Source organism: Coenobita brevimanus, chromosome 14 (genome assembly GCF_032717465.1).
Source record: "Coenobita brevimanus isolate Jiangsu-jjx chromosome 14, ASM3271746v2, whole genome shotgun sequence".
NCBI lineage: Eukaryota > Metazoa > Arthropoda > Malacostraca > Decapoda > Coenobitidae > Coenobita > Coenobita brevimanus.
In genome coordinates, this window is record NC_136967.1 from 26101521 (window position 1) to 26119106 (window position 17586).

Here is a 17586-nt window from a genome sequence, read left to right on the forward strand (position 1 = left end):
CATCATGGCTGTTACTCATACCTGGAGGAATTATTGGCATCATCCTAGCTGTCATAGTCTCGAAAAACCCAGTGGTGTTCATGTTCTCCACACATATTCCCCCTCTCTTCTCTCTCCCCTAGCCCTTACCCTCATTTTCACTTACTCTTTACTCATGTCTTTCCCCTCTCTCACCCCCTTCGAATTTCCTCTCACCCCAACACATCCGCACCCCCCACTTTCTCCCCCTCACCCATTTCCCTCTCGCCATCATCCTAACTATTGTGTTCCTGGTAGCGTGAGTGGTATTCTTGGTCTTTCTCACCTTTTGCTTTCCTCATCTCACCCATCTTCACTCGCTCTTTCACATTCCGTCTCCACCATCTCCCTCTCTCTCTTTTCCATTTTCATCTCATCCTCATTCCTTTCCTCTCTTTGACCTTGTCCCATTCCCCTGTTACCCTTATTCTCTCTCTCTCTCTCTCTCTCTCTCTCTCTCTCACATACACACATTCCTTCAGTTTTCTCTCTCTTACCCTCCTCTCTCACCAACCCTCTCCTATACAGGGCCACTACTGGAAGCCGGGGGTATCATCGGCATCATCCTGGCCACCGCCTTCCTGATAGCTTGCGTGCTGTTCGTGGTTCGCAGTTACGTGAAGCGCAATTCTGGCCCACGGCCGGGGGAGGTGGAGACGGCATCGTGCGACTTCCAGGATTTCCCAGAGTCTGCACGTGAGTAACTGGGGAAAAGTTGTAAATGGGAATAGAAGCTGGTGTAGCCATTAAAGAAAGTAATAATGACTGTAGTGATGATAGTGATGGTAATGATGATGGATGATGATGATGATGATGGCAATCGATGACTATAATGGTGAGGAAAACCGATGAAAATGATTGTATTGTTATCACTGATGCTTTTATTAATTAAACTGCACCACCAGATATGGACGGAGGTTATACTGTCGCCCTCTTCAGTCTGGTTCCTTAAATGTTTGTGTGTGATATGCGCTGGCCTCCCCTCTCCTTACAGCAGTCCTTAATCGCCTGTGATATGTTATACAGCACATAGAACTTACCAGCATAATATCAACAAATTACTGTAATTGAAATACAGCCATTTCAGTGACCTCGAGGAGAAAACAACACACGCAACATTTACCGTATTTCAATATGCCACTTTTCTAAGCTATCCATCGGATATTGTTACCATCGTGCCATATTGCTGAATCCTGATATTAATGATAGCATTATTAAATATGATGACGTAGTAACTGGCTTGACAGGTTACTTCAACAAGTTTCATTTTGATTCAGCATAATATGCAGAAGCATATTCTTGACATAATTAATTTTTTAAAAATCCCCATATTGCGTATAATAAATTATTTCAAAATTAATTAATAAAGACCGTAACAAATCAAACGAGAGTTCGACGAACAACCAAAAGTTGCCTTATCAACTTTTTCACGGGTGGGCCCGTTATTGTAATGTGTTCCATTACGACGATAATTATGCTCATGACAAGAGCTGTCACCGAGATGAAGGAATTCGATGCCTACACTCACAATGTACATTTCTGGTTTCAAACTTGTTTAGTTTACTTAGCAGTTTCACTTCAGGCAAAGTTCAGGAAACTCTAAACTGTTCAAAGATTGTAAGTACCTGTATTAGAGATCTCGACCTTCATTAATCATGGAGACAAGACACAAAAGTGTCAGAATGCCTAAAGAGGTTTATAACATTAAAATCATGCAATTTTAGCCTATTCGCTCAACATACTCCCTCAAGGAAATATATACGATTACACTTGGCATTCCAGTTTGATGTGTGAGAAGAGATAGCGAGACTGTCATTGCATTAACACTTTCTTTCTAGCCCTCATACATCACTCGAGATGGCCTATGCTTCGATGGAGGATTTGCAGAATCTGTCAGTGAAACAGGTTTTTCGAGCATGATAAGGAACTGACTGCAGAACTGAACTCAAAGGCCACTAGCTCTGACTGCCCACTTTAGACTGATTTTTCAAAAAGTTCGTGGAGCAGCCGGCGCAGGGAGACAGACAGCGACGAGTAGTAATCACATGACACTTCATAAGGCTGGCTAAGGCCAGTGTTAAGATGGCTCAGTTGCTGAAAGTTTTTTTTTTTTTTTTTTTTTTTTTTTTACCAGGCTTTCCTTTTTTAACCTGAAGCATTATCATAGCTGCAGCCTGGCATAACTACAGGTATACAGTGTCATCCCACACTGAATAATGCTACACTAGTTAACCACAGTTACATATTAGGTTCGAGCTTCAAATCGTGACAATGTGCCTGTCTTTCACTAGAGTTTCAGTGTAACTAATGATGGTACCATGATGAAAATATAAGGGGGATGTCACATGAACACTAGGATGCACGCTAATGATAAGTTTCAGGGAAGTAAGTCAAAGGACAAACAAAGTGTCATTCTGATGACATCATTGCGATGACTTAAATTCTTCAGACCATCTCCATATTACTCGTATTTTATTTACCTAAGAAAAGAATCGATTGGATACATTTAAAACAGCGTCTCATGTACCACTTCAGTACAGTTTTTCTTAATTTGTTCTAGATCATTTTTTTCTCCATGGGAAAGGTCTCTCGTGTTGCAGGGGCAAATGTTTTCACATATTACAGAATCTGGGAATCCAGATAAGAGTACACTGAGCCTTAACGGTATACCAGTTGTAGCAGATACTGAGATCAAATTATAATCTCGAATGAAACATTAACTTGTGGACTTCCTGATGCTACACTGCTAATTTGCGCAGTGCAGCTATACATCAATTTAGAGTACATGAGGTACTCCTCCCTCTGAATGCTCGTCTAGTTGTTACTGCTCATCCTATGGCTGTTACAACTGTGTACTGCATGTTGTTGTTGCTAAAGATGCTGTTCTTTATATCATTATCGCACTGTTACACATGACGATTTTTTGTCATCCTTTTCATTTTGCCGTTCATTATATTATCGTTACACTCACACACTAACAGAACTTTTCGTCGATGCCCTTATGCTGTTGCATATAGTAGTATTATACTGTCACACATTAACAGTTGTTCCAGCCCTTCCATTCCCTTGTGTTTTTACTTCTGTAGCACTGTCATACACGAACAGTTCTTCCATCCTCCCATCCTCTAGTGATTTATGCTCTTTACTCTCACCAGCTGTCCTGTACCGCAGCGTTATTTATATGAAGCTCGTCACAAACACTGTAATCGAACGACTTCCTACGGTCACAATAAACCCCCTGTCCTGTTTGTTCCCCCCCCCCTCCCGTTGTCCTTATTCATATAGCATTACAGCTGGATACCTGGATGTATATTTGACTGTTGCAGGTCGTATTCTAGGGGAAAATAGGTTCTTGACAAGCACATATTGTCTGCCTTAATGATCCTTGTGCAGTTGATAGGCATTGATCTAAGCCCCTGTCTTCCTGCTTTATCTTTTATGACTTTTACGTTGTTCAGCTAAGGCTGACCTGATAACAACACCTCCAAGCCTCTTTTATATCTTATCATCACTCCCTCAACAGCTTCCTGTGCCCACAACAGTCATATACAGTATAGCCTTCACATTTTCACAGAACATTTGCCGTACGTAATGCACAACATCCTCATGTACATAGCTTCTTTAACTCCTAAGACGTCTACACTGTTTACTCGTGAGGTCACCAATCCTTAAGAGGCCTACCAGTCTTTCAGATCTCAGTCCTCCTGATTCACAAATCCGCTTTGCACTTAATTCACCTGTTTCGCGAACGTCTGAGCTCTCAACTACCCTGACTTATCTATGTGCTCTCACCTCTCCTGACTCGAGTCCCCATCGATCACATCAAACCCTCTTATTTACAGTCTCCTAACCCATAATCTTTTAAGTCCAACTCATAGAGCCTTTATATTAAAAACCCTCTCCTCCTTCCCCCAGAGATCAACATGGACAGTGTTCAGATGACCCAGACGAGACGGTCACCAAGCATCACGTCTGAAGAGTCCAACGCCTCTGCCTGACTTTACCTCTCCTACCTGCATCATTCCCACGTCTGTTTTATGTCCCTCATCTGCTTCCATTATCAGACTTCATGACACTTGACGTTGTATTCGCATCGTGTCAAGAAGCTCTCTGGTACTTCTTCCTTATGTTTAATTTTACATATGACAGAAGAGCAAAATCCGTAGTTTCTTCAGTGTGTCCTAACCTTTCCCCTTCTCTTTGCGTCAGAATATCCTCTCTTCTACACTTACATAGGCTTTATCGTGTCATTCGTATAACATGTAGCTTGTTAACTGAATGAACTATCTAATTTTAGCCGCACGGCTTTCATCTGCATGACCATTTTACCTGCTGGTTGTGCTTTGCTTGGTTTGAATTTGGGGACATCTTTAAGGATACCTGCGTCAACTTACTCGCACGACCACTCTCATGGCACGTCACAGGTCTTTAATAACTCTCAACCTCACTTGTCTTTTGTCTTACATTGTTCAATATCCTGTTACAGCCTGACATAACCGGTATCTAACTGAAATTATCATTTTTTTCATCAACCCTATTGATTGGGTCTATAGCTGCATCCCACCTGTCTTGCACCTGCGCCATACAGGTCTTACACCTGCACCACACCACCACCTTTAAGTCTGCTCCACTACACTCACCACACCTCACAATTATACTATCCATCACCTATAGTTGCATCGACACTTGCTCTCTGACATTTTTTCCAAGCATCATTCTACCTTCTAATCACACATTCATAGTTTTCATATCAACCTTTTCCTCCTTGGACACCGCTCTCTCTTCCTACAAACTTCTTTCCCTCCCTCTCTCCCTCCCTCACTGTATACATTTCTCACCCTAAGCACCTCTTTCTCCTCCTATACACTTCCCTTCCTGCTTGCACACCTCTCCCCCCCTGCACGCCACATTCCCTCCCTCTTTAAACCTCTTTTCCTCCCTGCAGACCTCTCTTACCCTCTTTGCACACTTTTATTTCTTCCTATACAGCACTTTCCCACCATATCTCCTAAATCCTCTCACTCAGTTTTTCCTCCACTCCCATACCTGCCATACCGTTCAACGTCTACTACTTATTTTGTTCACCCCACCAACAAACAACCACAAGTAATGCCTTTCATTCCTTTACTCCTTCAGACCTTCAGACAATTTTACACAGCACAGAAGAGTTTATAAGTCTCGTTAGTACAAGGATGTTCTCGAAAACTGAATAATAATAATAATAATAATAATAATAATAATAATAATAATAATAATTCAAGGCATCATTGGACAAAAGGGAATAAACCTCTGGAATTCCGAACTACTGAGCCGTGATTCTAACATGTCTGACGGATGTTGATTAGCTTAGCAAGAATTCCCTGGGCTCTGACGCCTTCCAGACAAGTCAATGAATTTCTGTCCGTGACTGCACATTTTGGTGGATGATCAGTCGGAATTCACTTAGAGTAAAATGTATGATTAACCGTGCTTAACGTGTTTAAGGAATATGATATGAAGCAGTTTCAGTAACTGTTAGGTCAAGTTGTGCATAAATGGAATGAAACTCTGAATGTGTAAATATGACAAGGTCCATTTTCTTGCTCCCCCACCTGTGCCACAGTGGCCATTCTTACAGAGTCACAGCAACAGTGAACCCCAAAGCTATCACGCACGTGCATTTTCTGGAGCTCATTTTTGTTGCGGTAAAGCTGCAGTGAATTATAAATAATAAATTAGAGCTGCAACAACCCAGTCATATGGAGCTGATGTTGCGGTAAAATGATATAGGAAGTGTTAACTGACCTTGGTACTAACAACGTAATACACTGGGTTCCTGGTATTTTTATGCTAGTCAGCTGATATTAACTACATCTTCAGTTATTTTCATGGATGCCACGATAACAGATGTTATGCACTATAATTCATATATTTCATATCTCTTTGCTCAAAGTTCTCAGTACACAAATGGTCATAACTATTATAGTTACACATATTACAACATATTACCCTAAATAAAAGAAACTGGCCGAAGTTTTGACGTTTCAGCAGCCTTCTCTCACGTGTGTCTGTTTCCATAGATCAATGGTTTCCAGTCTGGGGATCAAGGCCCTCTGAGGGGCCCTAACGTGTTTCTTGACGAGCTGTGTGGTAGTCTCAAGTATCTGGAGTCACAGAATTTCCTCAGTTTGCCCCAGATAAAAAAAAAAAAGAGGGATCCTTTTCCCGTCATTTTTCTTGTACATAACATATCTGGAGACAGTGCTAGATAATTTTTGAAATTAAGAAGTGATTCCTTTCCCTAGGACACATTCGGAGAGGATCTTGGTCGGTTTTGGTTGAGAACTGGATGTTACTCTATTGTCAGTAAACCTGAGTAACTGGTTTCATGTTCAAGACTGCTGCTGTGCCATTACTGCGACCCAGCCACTGATATCCCAGCTGGTAACAAAGCTGTAATTCACAAATCCTTAAGCTGTACATAAATAAGCATGTTCTGCGTGTTCCTTTATGTGCATGCACCGCTTCCTTAGCTATAATTACTCCAGTTGTCAAAATCTCATATGCAGACACCCATCCGGATGATGATTTGCTGTTTAATACATCAAAGAAAGATGTAGCGGGCTATATGGGGGCCATGGAAGTTTCCGTATTTTGTCCGGGGAGTCACGGAATGGAAATGGCTGGGAACTGGTCTAAATTTAATCTTATCGTAGAACTTGGGACAAAAGTTCACCTGATATTTCACCTCTTCTTCTTACTCAGCTGCTAGCTAATATTTCTCTGCTGTGAGAGGCTTGGTATGTTTCCCTGCCAGCACATGAATTTCTCTTATATGATACGCTATGAGGGAAAGTGACGAATATGTCTTGATTGTGAGGTAGAGGCACAGGAATAGTAAGCAACTGTTTCCCTGACTGTATGCACGTCTAAGAATAGATAGTTATGGTAATGGAAATGGGAAGATCGTACAGTAAAAAAAATCAAAATTGCCAGCTGCCACTATTATCTTGTCGCGTCTACATTTCTTCCAACGCTTCTTTGCCATGTCTTGGGTTGCAGCTGTTTGTCAGTTCCGCAATAGCTATGAAAATCAGAGTATAAGAATGTTCAGCTAATACTATATCATCCCCAAAGATGCTTCAAACAACAGAGCACAAAGGAAGAAAGGGTCTTGAGAAAGATAAATTCATCATTTTCCTCTGCATCAGGAAAGTGGTGACGCAGGGTCGAGTCTGTGTAAGGGGTCTTGGTCTACAGCAGTGCTCCGCAACCGTTTTTACTTCAAGGTCCAGTATTCTTTTCGTTGAAGTCTTGCGTCACACTTAATATTGGTCATGATAAGTGTCAGAACTGCAGTCATTTTTTACTTTTGCTAACAAATGATGAATAGGAAATAATTGCTAGGTGCACAGTACTTACAATATTTAAAGTAACGTTCTGATTGTTGGGGGTGGTCAAGGAATTTACAAAAAATATGAAAAAAGGATTGTGCAGAATGCAGTTATAAGCATTTCCTTATTACATGGAATAATTTTTCCTCAGAAGATAAACTTTGGCAGTTTTGCCGAGAGACGTTATTAAATGAACAAATAGAAAAGTATTTCGAGAGCGTCAAATAAAAGTTTCATTGAAACTGTTTGATAAATATAAATCAATATGTTATTCCAAGAATATAACTATATATATGTGATATTTTCACTGAAAATTTGTGAAACTTGCGCCTGTTTGGGGGAACAGGTTCTTAATGTCTGGTTCTGTTACAGAAACACGCACACGAAGTTCCTCGTCTAGCGACACAAGATATGATTTTTTTTTGTTTTTTATTCTTTATACTGTACATGTTAATGCTGAAAACTTAATCCGAACAGTTATGCTGTTATATATGACAACAGCACGTCAAAAGCACACCTGAAGACAGCTGGGTACTCTCGTTTCAGCTCTATTCAACATACGAGTATATCAAAGGGTGCGTCACAGAATAATGTTTGAGATTTCGGTCACTTTTGATATCCTTCAAGTTCTTCTCTTGCCTTCAAGGACAGGTAATAGATTGATACTTCAACAGCTGAAACAAAAGGATCAAGAATCCAGTTACACTGTTCTGTATAACAGTTTTCTATTATTATATCCTTTCTAAGCGAACAGCTCAATGTCAAAGTAAACTGTTATCATAATAGCACTAAAGTTCACCCTTAGTCAATGCTCCTACACGTGCAAGTCTTAGGGGCCAAGATGCATCACACCGAGTGACTCAAGCATGCTCTCCAAAACGTTTTAGTCATGTCCGAATGAGACTTCCTGGCGACGGTTTCGCAAGTAGCCTACTTCCATGACAGGAAGATGTGAAATTGAATAGTGAACTCTAATAGGTCCCTTTATTTATTTTCAATATTGATTTACATCTATATATGTTTATTTATACAGTATTTCTTTCCCGCAGTTGTTGTAATTGTTTTACTGTGAGGGACGGTAATGTACCACGGTACAATAGGAAGCTTTTGGCGGCATACTGGTTGAGGTGCACAGGTCTATAGGGCAAACAGACTGTATTAAGTCACTGTCGAGAAACTGAGGCTAATCCCTGTATGATAACACGTGAAGTTTTGTATGGAAAATAGCGTGTCTCATTATGTTGAGTATTTTATCATTGTTCTGCGCCAAATCTCTACTAATTTCTTTATATCTCTTCTTTAAATGAACTTAAGGAATAACTTTACATTGACAGACCAGAAAGAGAATATTTTTTGGTTGTTAACCAGGATTTACCTGTTAATTGTGTCCCATTTTTTTACATTTCTATGATAATCATGTAAAAGAAGGCGCAATAAAGGGTAACGATCTTTAACCTCGAGGCTCCCTCCCCATTGCTCTCTTTATCATTCTTCCGCACACAGAGGAATGTACATAATGTCCGGGATATCTGAAACTTTCATATGCCGCTTTACAGGAGGGACAGATGATGTGAGTGTCCTTGGGTGTAACTGGTTTGCGAACTTTCGACTTACAACCCAGGCTTCATTTATCCGCAAATAATCCTAAGAAATAGTACTTTTAGGTTGGCATGTTTCCAGTATTACCGGTTTGATCATCTGATACATGGATGGGTCATCAACAGCACACCTGAATTAAGGAACCCCAACGATACAGGTAGGCCTGCTTACCTCAGATGTTCTCTGTGTATGTCAACGCTTCCTGATTCAATTAGCTAAAACGGCTAGCAGTGCATATTGAAGTGTGTGAATAAAACGTGAAACCAGTAGCAGTGATCAGCAGAGAAGTTGGGGTCTTAGATTTCTGCCCTTCAACTGAAAGAGGGTCATCAAGGCAGACAGTCATTTTTTGGTAAATCCTTAAAATACAACCAGCTGCAAGTGATGTTACTTCTAGGCCCTCAGTTATCTGTTAGGTAAACAGGGACAAGTGAAAGCCTCTTCCAATTAATGGCTGCGGTGCGATAATGTAAGTTTCGGCAGTGTACTTAAATATAACCTGTACGTCGTCTGCAGTCTCTTGTATGTCGCAAACTTCCGAGAAATTTAGTCGCGATGTCAGGTGCTTTTCCCATTTCGTAAATACATATTAGTTAATGAAGCTCTTGCAGGTGCAGTAATGTGAGAACAGGTTATGCAGGACGGCTTTTTGTCCCACCTTTGTTACCAAATTTGTTCCGGGTGTTTGAAGATTTATATGTTCTTTTTCTTCGATGGAACTGGTCCCATCTCAGTCCACCTTGCAGATTAACAAAAAAAAAATATGTGTTCGATACCCTGAGAGAAGCCATTTTAAGCAGCAATGAAAGAAGACTTAGTAAATGCTCACTGATTATGAGGTTTACTCTGTTGAGCAAGATCATCCACCGCGAGATCCGACAAACGTTCTTGTAGGTATCTCGAAATTAAATGAGCGCATTGACCCAATTGCGGCCAGCTTCCTCAGTGTAGGATGGAGCTGGGCAGTTTAAAAAGTTAATAAAGGGGAACCCCGGGATAGAGACCTATGAGCTTCACGACTATGAGCCGATAGGTGGAGGGCCGTACGCCTAGTACCCTCCCAGCACAATCCCTCGCACAGAAACCATGGAAGCTAATGGGTTAAACCGGTATATAAACAATGGCTTCGGAATTGACATTTTAAAGATGCTGATAAATCTGATTACTTATTTTGAGAGAGCGGGAAAAGTTTATGGTCGGTCTATGGACGGAAAATTACCCGACCCGACCCGACCGTCATGTTTTTCAAAGGCTAATAATTTTTTACTTATTAAGCAAGAGCAGTACTTTTCTCAGTAGATGCTAAGTCGAGCGATTCAATTTTGTATTTCATGATTCACAAAACCATTATCGCACCGAGCAATTTTCAATAATAAGTGTTTTTTCAAAGATTTTGCGTGTTTTAGCTGCGTTAAAGAAATGCGGTCATATTATCGTCGAATTATTCTCGCATGTGATTCATTTTTACATGTGTTAGCTATTGTGCAGGCAATTGTGACAAAATGGAATCCGAATCTTCAACAAGGGAAAACAATAACAAGCTTTCGCTCGCTCGTAATCTTTCTTCAGTATCCTCAAGTACAGTATAAAACAATGAACTATTTTTTTAGATGTGCATGTTCGTGCACGTGCACTTGCACGTGCGTGCTTGTATGTTTATGCCTAATTGAGAGCATCCCCACTCCACCACCCTGCACGTGTGAGTGTGTGTGCGTGTGTGTGTGTGTGTGTGTGTGTGTGTGTGAGAGAGAGAGAGAGAGAGAAAGTGAGTGAGTGGTTATTATTAAATGTGCATCTTTATTTTCCGGCCATCTATAGCAGTACATAAAAATAATAGTATTCATAGTTTTCAGCGATCCACTTTGAAGTAAAATGCAAACTTTCAGTGCTTGTGCAAAGACAGCTTATTGAAATACTGTTAATGGAACTAGAAACCAAGGCACCATTTACCCTACCACCGCCTTCACGACCACCTCTTCCACCATCACTACCACCCTCTCCACTATCACCCTAACTATAATCTGTCCACTTTAAAATAACCAAAAAATACTGAACTGTAGCAAGATATTAACACTCCTTTCAGCACAACTTTGCCCAGATTTCCCTACATATTTATCTTATTTCATGTAGCTCAGTGACAGAAAGACATTGCTATACTTCAAATTCTATTCACAGCACTTCGTGTCTAGCACCATATTCAAGTGTTAATTTGTTTCAGCTCGGCATTCAAGATGGAGAGAAAACAGTTGTAGACAAGGTTAAAGATCAGAGAATATGGCGCAAGTTACGTAGATGTGCTATGGAAAGGATGTAGAATATACTTCTAAACTATGGGAAGTAGGCTGCAAAAGAACGAACATAGCAAAATTAATGTGAACGAAATAAAATCACCTCACCCTAGCTCGTCTATACCACCACCACCTCCCCACCACCATCACATTTTTGAATTTCATTAAATCAGGCTTTGCTGCTCTACCAGAAGGCCCGCCGACATGTCGTAAAAATACCCCCGCTAATACCAATATACCAGTCCTGTATGAGACAGCCCTAGCATGTATTCAATATGGACGGTGGGTGTTAGCGCCGAAGTGGTGACATGTGAGGTGTATGGTATGTAGGAGGACTGCTGGGCCTTGATAGCAGGCTGTGAAGCCTATGCCCAGAGTCGGACACATAAAAAAAAAAAAAAAAAAAAAAAAAACATTACCACCACATCCATACACCAGCATCACGAACTACTGCAACCACCACAACAACCACCAACACCTTCACTACTGCCTCTCACCACCACCACCACCACCACTACCGCCTGCTCCTTCAACCACTACCACCACCAACTGCCTTTCCTCCAAGACCATCACCACCATCACCACTACTATAATCTACGACACCGCCTCCTCCCACCACCACCACCACCACCATCTCCCACCTCCCAAAACTTTCTTAATACTGGCTATCATTTTTCAGAGATCCCAATAACGTGTTAATCTGATAAATAGTTGCCATATTTCCTTCGCTAAACTTCACTAACTTTTACACTTTTTGTGACTGATATACAGTACACAGCAAGAAAGCACTCAGAGAGCGCAGACCTCCGACAATGCCATTGCCAATATGAAGGGTCAGGATACGGATCCGTGGATATAGAATCCGGATCCAGATCCGACCCCAAATTTAATCAGTTCTTTCTTGGTCCATGGCCCACCTTTCCACAAGATTTTATTGAAATTCATGGAGAACTTTTGGAGATATTGTACGGGATACTCAGGATCCGGATCCGGCCAAAAATTTAATAATTTCTTCCTTGGCCCATGGCCCACCCTTCCACAAAATTTCATCAAACTCCGTTCGTAACGTTTTGAGTAATTCCAGATCCGGATCCGTGGATATAGGATTTGGATCCGGATCCACCCCAAAAGTTAATCAATTCTTTCTTGGTCCATGGCGCACCTTCCCGCAAATTATCATTGAAATTCATTGAGAACTTTTGGAGATATTGTACGGGATACTCCGGATCCGGATCCGGCCAAAAATTTAACCATTTATTCATTGGCCAATGGCTCACCCTTCCACAAAATTTCATCAAAATCCGTTCATAACTTTTTGAGTAATCCTGCTAACAGACAAACAAACCAACACGGGGTAAGACATAACCTCCTTGGCGGAGGTAATGACCTCCTTAAGCTCATATTTCTGTTTCACGTAGAGATGAAAAGTGTGGAAATGATACTTTGCGTGCTTGAGGTAAAGTCAGTTAACATGAGACAGGCCATGGCTGTGTCGCCATTATCAGTCTCCCGTGACTGCTTTCTCCAGTCTCCCTCACCACACCACAGAGCAACATTAAGAATTCCTCTTGTCTTAGGGAGATAACACTAATTTTATTTGTGTCATATCATACTGTTTGCTGCTAATAAATTTTCAAATGACTGGTACTGTGAGTGGATTGTCATGGAGGCAATACACAAAAATTAATTTATGAAACAGAGGGGTCTCACCAGATGGGAAATTCCCCAGTTATCATGTAAATATGCAGCTAGGTCAGTGCAATATATCTATGTGACAACAGGATATTGCAGGTAATACGTGAATGAGTTTACTAAACAATGGGTGCATAGCGTACCAGGGTATTTCGGAGAGGGTCATGGAAGAGCTGGCAAGAGAAGGTTGTTTGTGGATGTATCATTTAGGTATAATGTGCCTGATGCGATGGTTTCAAAAGAGGTGTACAGTACAAGAGACAGTTGGGTACACCTTAAGCCACTGATTCAGGCACCATGCTTGTGCAAGTTAGTTGGTTGGTGGAGTGATGATGTCATAAGATGAACTGGTACAATGAAGTCCCAGCTTCTTTGACGAAGCAGAACAAGGTTTATGGTCTTTTTCTGTGCCCAGAGGTAGACTGACATTATGCCACTGAGATATACCTGATCTGACAATAACATAGCCAGACCAGAAATCTGAAAGTTTACTTGGCATTCATTTGCTTAGATGATTTTGAGTGCTAACCTGCAGTAAGGTATGCGACAGGTGGTGGTGCTTCTATGCCGAACAGTGGAAGGTTGGAGGTTAGACTGCACCCATGCTTGTTCTCGGGTGATCTGCATGCACGCTAGTCTCTTGTGCAGTTGCTGAGATCGTTGCTGTCACAGTAGGTACCATAGTCATTAGAACTGTCACCCACCGTGTCAGAGGGGTTAGACTCAGCAAAGGCAGGCAACCTTCGGCCTGCGGGCCAGATCCAGCCTGCAAAGGTCTAGCGTTCAGCCCGCCAACCTGCTCGGCATGAGCATAGCAATCTGGCCCGCAAAACCCCAGCCAAAACAAATAAAATTCTGGCAAATAGCATATGCAGCTGGCAGATGGTATTTGGCAACTCTGCGTTCCCCTCACCCCGCACGATACAATCTTTCTGCCATCCTGCCAGATGCCGATGTCCATATGACTTCTGCATTGACAGGAGGTATGTGTCACTCTTAAGGCAGGTACACACTTGTGTATCCATGTAGTATGTACTACTTTTAAAGTCCATAGATGTTTTGAGATCTTAATCCCGAACTCAAACACGTTCCATCCCTCCAAGTGTGGAAGTCTATATCCCAATATAGATTTAATTTGCATGTTTTCCAATAAAATTCTTGTATATAGTTGCTTTTGTGTTCTCATTTGTCACTCCGGCCAGCGGGCTGCTCCAGAAAATCTCATCTGGCCCTTGCTGTGAAAAGGTTGCCCGCCCCTGGGTTAGAGCGAGGGCTCTTACAGACACTAGGCGATGCGTGACCAATTCCAGCATTTTTTGCTTATTCATTCTTCCCATGGAGCATCAAGGAAAGCGGACTTTGTTTCACCATACCGCGGGTAAACTTGGAAACGAGCGATTGCACCACCAAGGTGATTACTAATTATTAAATGTTCACGTTTTATCTATCTATCTATATACCTAGGCTGCTTCCCCCAAGGAAAGGGAGGTAGCAGAGACAGGACGACACACTCCCCATTTACTCATCCATTCAAACGCATTCATTCGCATCTTTGCCCCAAAGGGGAGAACGGACAGATCCTCACCGCACCACACCGCTCAAAGGTCAACTGCGCAATGCAATCAGTGACATCTGCAGAAGGGCCCAACAGCGGAACTGGTTTACCCCTGCCACATCATAACAGACTCATCCCCTTACCCGCACCTGACCTGACTAGCTGATCAGACCAAATGCGGGAGAATATCCCCTCAGGGCTGCGTCATCACTTATTCATTCACAGTTTCTCTCCATTTATTTCTGTCACGCACAGCCACTCTTCCTTGCTCAACAGACGTCCCTCTCGCATCCAGCGCTCTCTTCACACTGTCCATCCATCCTATTCGTGGTCTTCCTCTCAGCCTTACACCTCTCACATCAGATCTAGTTATCTTTTTCACCAATCGCTCATTATCCATTCTCTCCATATGCCCAAACCATCGCAACACCCTCTGGTCAACTCTACCAGCCATCTCCCGAACAACTGCAGTTCTCCTTCGCACTTCATCATTTCACACTCGATCCATAAGGGTCACTCCACACATACTCCTCAGACACCTCATCTCCATTACATTCAAACTTTTCCTCTCTGCTACACCCATATTCCATGTTTCAGCTCCATATAACACAGTCGGTACCACAACACCCTCATACAGCCTTCTCTTTACATCCATTCTAAGCGAACGACATCTAAACACTTTTTTCATTCCTCCCAGCACCTTTCCTACTTCATTTATTTTAAACTTCACTTCTGCATCTATTCTTCCATCCACAGCAACATGTGACCCTTGATATTTAAAACACTCTACCTCCTCAAGCAACTCGCCATTCAAAACTATATTCATCCCCCTACCATCTACCAACCTCGTACACTTCATCACTTTACTCTTATTCTCATTTACTTTCAATATCCTCCTTTCACACACCCTTCCAAATTCCTCTACCAACTGTCTCAATCTCTCCTCTGAATCAGCCACCAGTGCAGTATCATCTGCAAACAGCAGCTGCTTCAGATTCCACTCTCCACCATCATCATTCACCAGACCCAGACCTCCACCTAAAACTCTTGCATTCACCTCCCTTACAACACCCTCCATGTAAATATTAAACAACCAAGGCGACATCACACATCCCTGTCACAGCCCCACTCTCACGGGAAACCAATCACTCACAGCATTTCCCACTCTTACACACGCTCTACTATTTACATAAAAACTTTTCACCTCTTTTAGTAACCTACCATCAAGTCCATACAATCTTAAAACAGTCCACAAAGCCTCCCTATCATTTCTATCATACGCTTTCTCTAAATCCATAAATGCCCAAAACACATCCTTGCCTTTCGCTAAATACTTTTCACACACTTGTCGCACAGCAAAGACCTGATCCACGCATCCCCTCCCTCTCCTAAAGCCACACTGCTCCTCACCAATCACTCCCTCTGTACCCTCTCTAACTCTCATAATTAACACTCTACAATACACCTTACCTACAACACTCAACAGACTCATATCCCTAAAGCTAGTACATTCATACTTATCACCCTTGCCTTTATACAACGGGACAACACAAGCACTTGCCCAGTCAATTGGCACCATACCTTTCACAAAGCACACATTCAACAATCTTACTAACCAGTCAACAATAGTCACTCCACCACCCTTCAGGCATTCAACAGCACACCCATCCATACTTGCAGTTTTCCCTGTTTTCATCTCCTTTACTGCCTTCTCCACTTCCTCCTTCGTGATCAAAGAATCATTCAACTCTCCCAACACATTTATTCCTTGCACCGTTCCATCCGCCACAATCTCAGCCACCCTTTCCCCCTCTACATTTAACAATCTTTCAAAATACTCTGCCCATCTCTTCCTTACTGCATCCATCTCAATTAACATCCTTCCATCCTCTGCTTTTACTCGTTCTTCCTTCCCAGACTCTCCCTTTCACACCCTTTTCACCTCCTTCCAAAACATTTTCTTATTCTGTTGAAAATTCTCTGTCAGCCGCCTACCCCACCTCTCATCTGCTGCCACTTTAGCATCACCCACAGCCCTTCTCGCCCTATTCCTCTTTTTCTTATACCTTTCATATGACATCTCATCCTTCCTCTGCAGCCATACTTCATATGCACGTCTCTTCTCAGCCACAGCCATACTTACTTCCGCGCACCACCATTCACTTCCTTTTCTTACACCACAACCCACACGTCTCACACCACACACCTCTTCTGCATGCCCCACCACAGCACTCTTAAACAACTGCCATTCCTCCTCCACACTGCCATTTTCCCGATCTTTCACTGCGTTCCACTCATCTTTCAATTTCTCCTGATACTCTATCTTTTTCTCTCTTTTATCCAACTCACTCAGTTTCAAAACCTCCCTGCCACACCTAACCCTCTTAGCTCTCACCCATCTCTTACCTACTCTTAACTTTCCCTCCACCAACCAGGTAGTGGTCAGACATACCTCCTCAAACCCTTTTCACCTCCTTCCAAAACATTTTCTTATTCTGTTGAAAATTCTCTGTCAGCCGCCTACCCCACCTCTCATCTGCTGCCACTTTAGCATCACCCACAGCCCTTCTCGCCCTATTCCTCTTTTTCTTATACCTTTCATATGACATCTCATCCTTCCTCTGCAGCCATACTTCATATGCACGTCTCTTCTCAGCCACAGCCATACTTACTTCCGCGCACCACCATTCACTTCCTTTTCTTACACCACAACCCACACGTCTCACACCACACACCTCTTCTGCATGCCCCACCACAGCACTCTTAAACAACTGCCATTCCTCCTCCACACTGCCATTTTCCCGATCTTTCACTGCGTTCCACTCATCTTTCAATTTCTCCTGATACTCTATCTTTTTCTCTCTTTTATCCAACTCACTCAGTTTCAAAACCTCCCTGCCACACCTAACCCTCTTAGCTCTCACCCATCTCTTACCTACTCTTAACTTTCCCTCCACCAACCAGGTAGTGGTCAGACATACCTCCACCCTCCCCTCTCAGAACTCTCACATCCAACAATCTTCCTATTACATTCCTAGACACAACCACATAGTCTATCAAA

At 42.2% G+C, this 17586-nt stretch overlaps 1 protein-coding gene across 1 annotated transcript in view; it reads left to right on the plus strand.

Annotated features, from left to right (window-relative positions):
• The window catches only part of LOC145390246 (macrophage mannose receptor 1-like), a 31909-nt gene extending 27893 nt beyond the window's left edge, over positions 1–4016 (plus strand). The window contains exons 11-12 of the mRNA XM_080265236.1: positions 547–714; positions 3934–4016. Coding sequence (XP_080121362.1) covers positions 547–714; positions 3934–4016 — 251 coding nt within the window. The remainder of the gene's footprint in view (positions 1–546; positions 715–3933) is intronic.
• The last annotated feature ends 13570 nt before the right edge of the window (positions 4017–17586 follow it).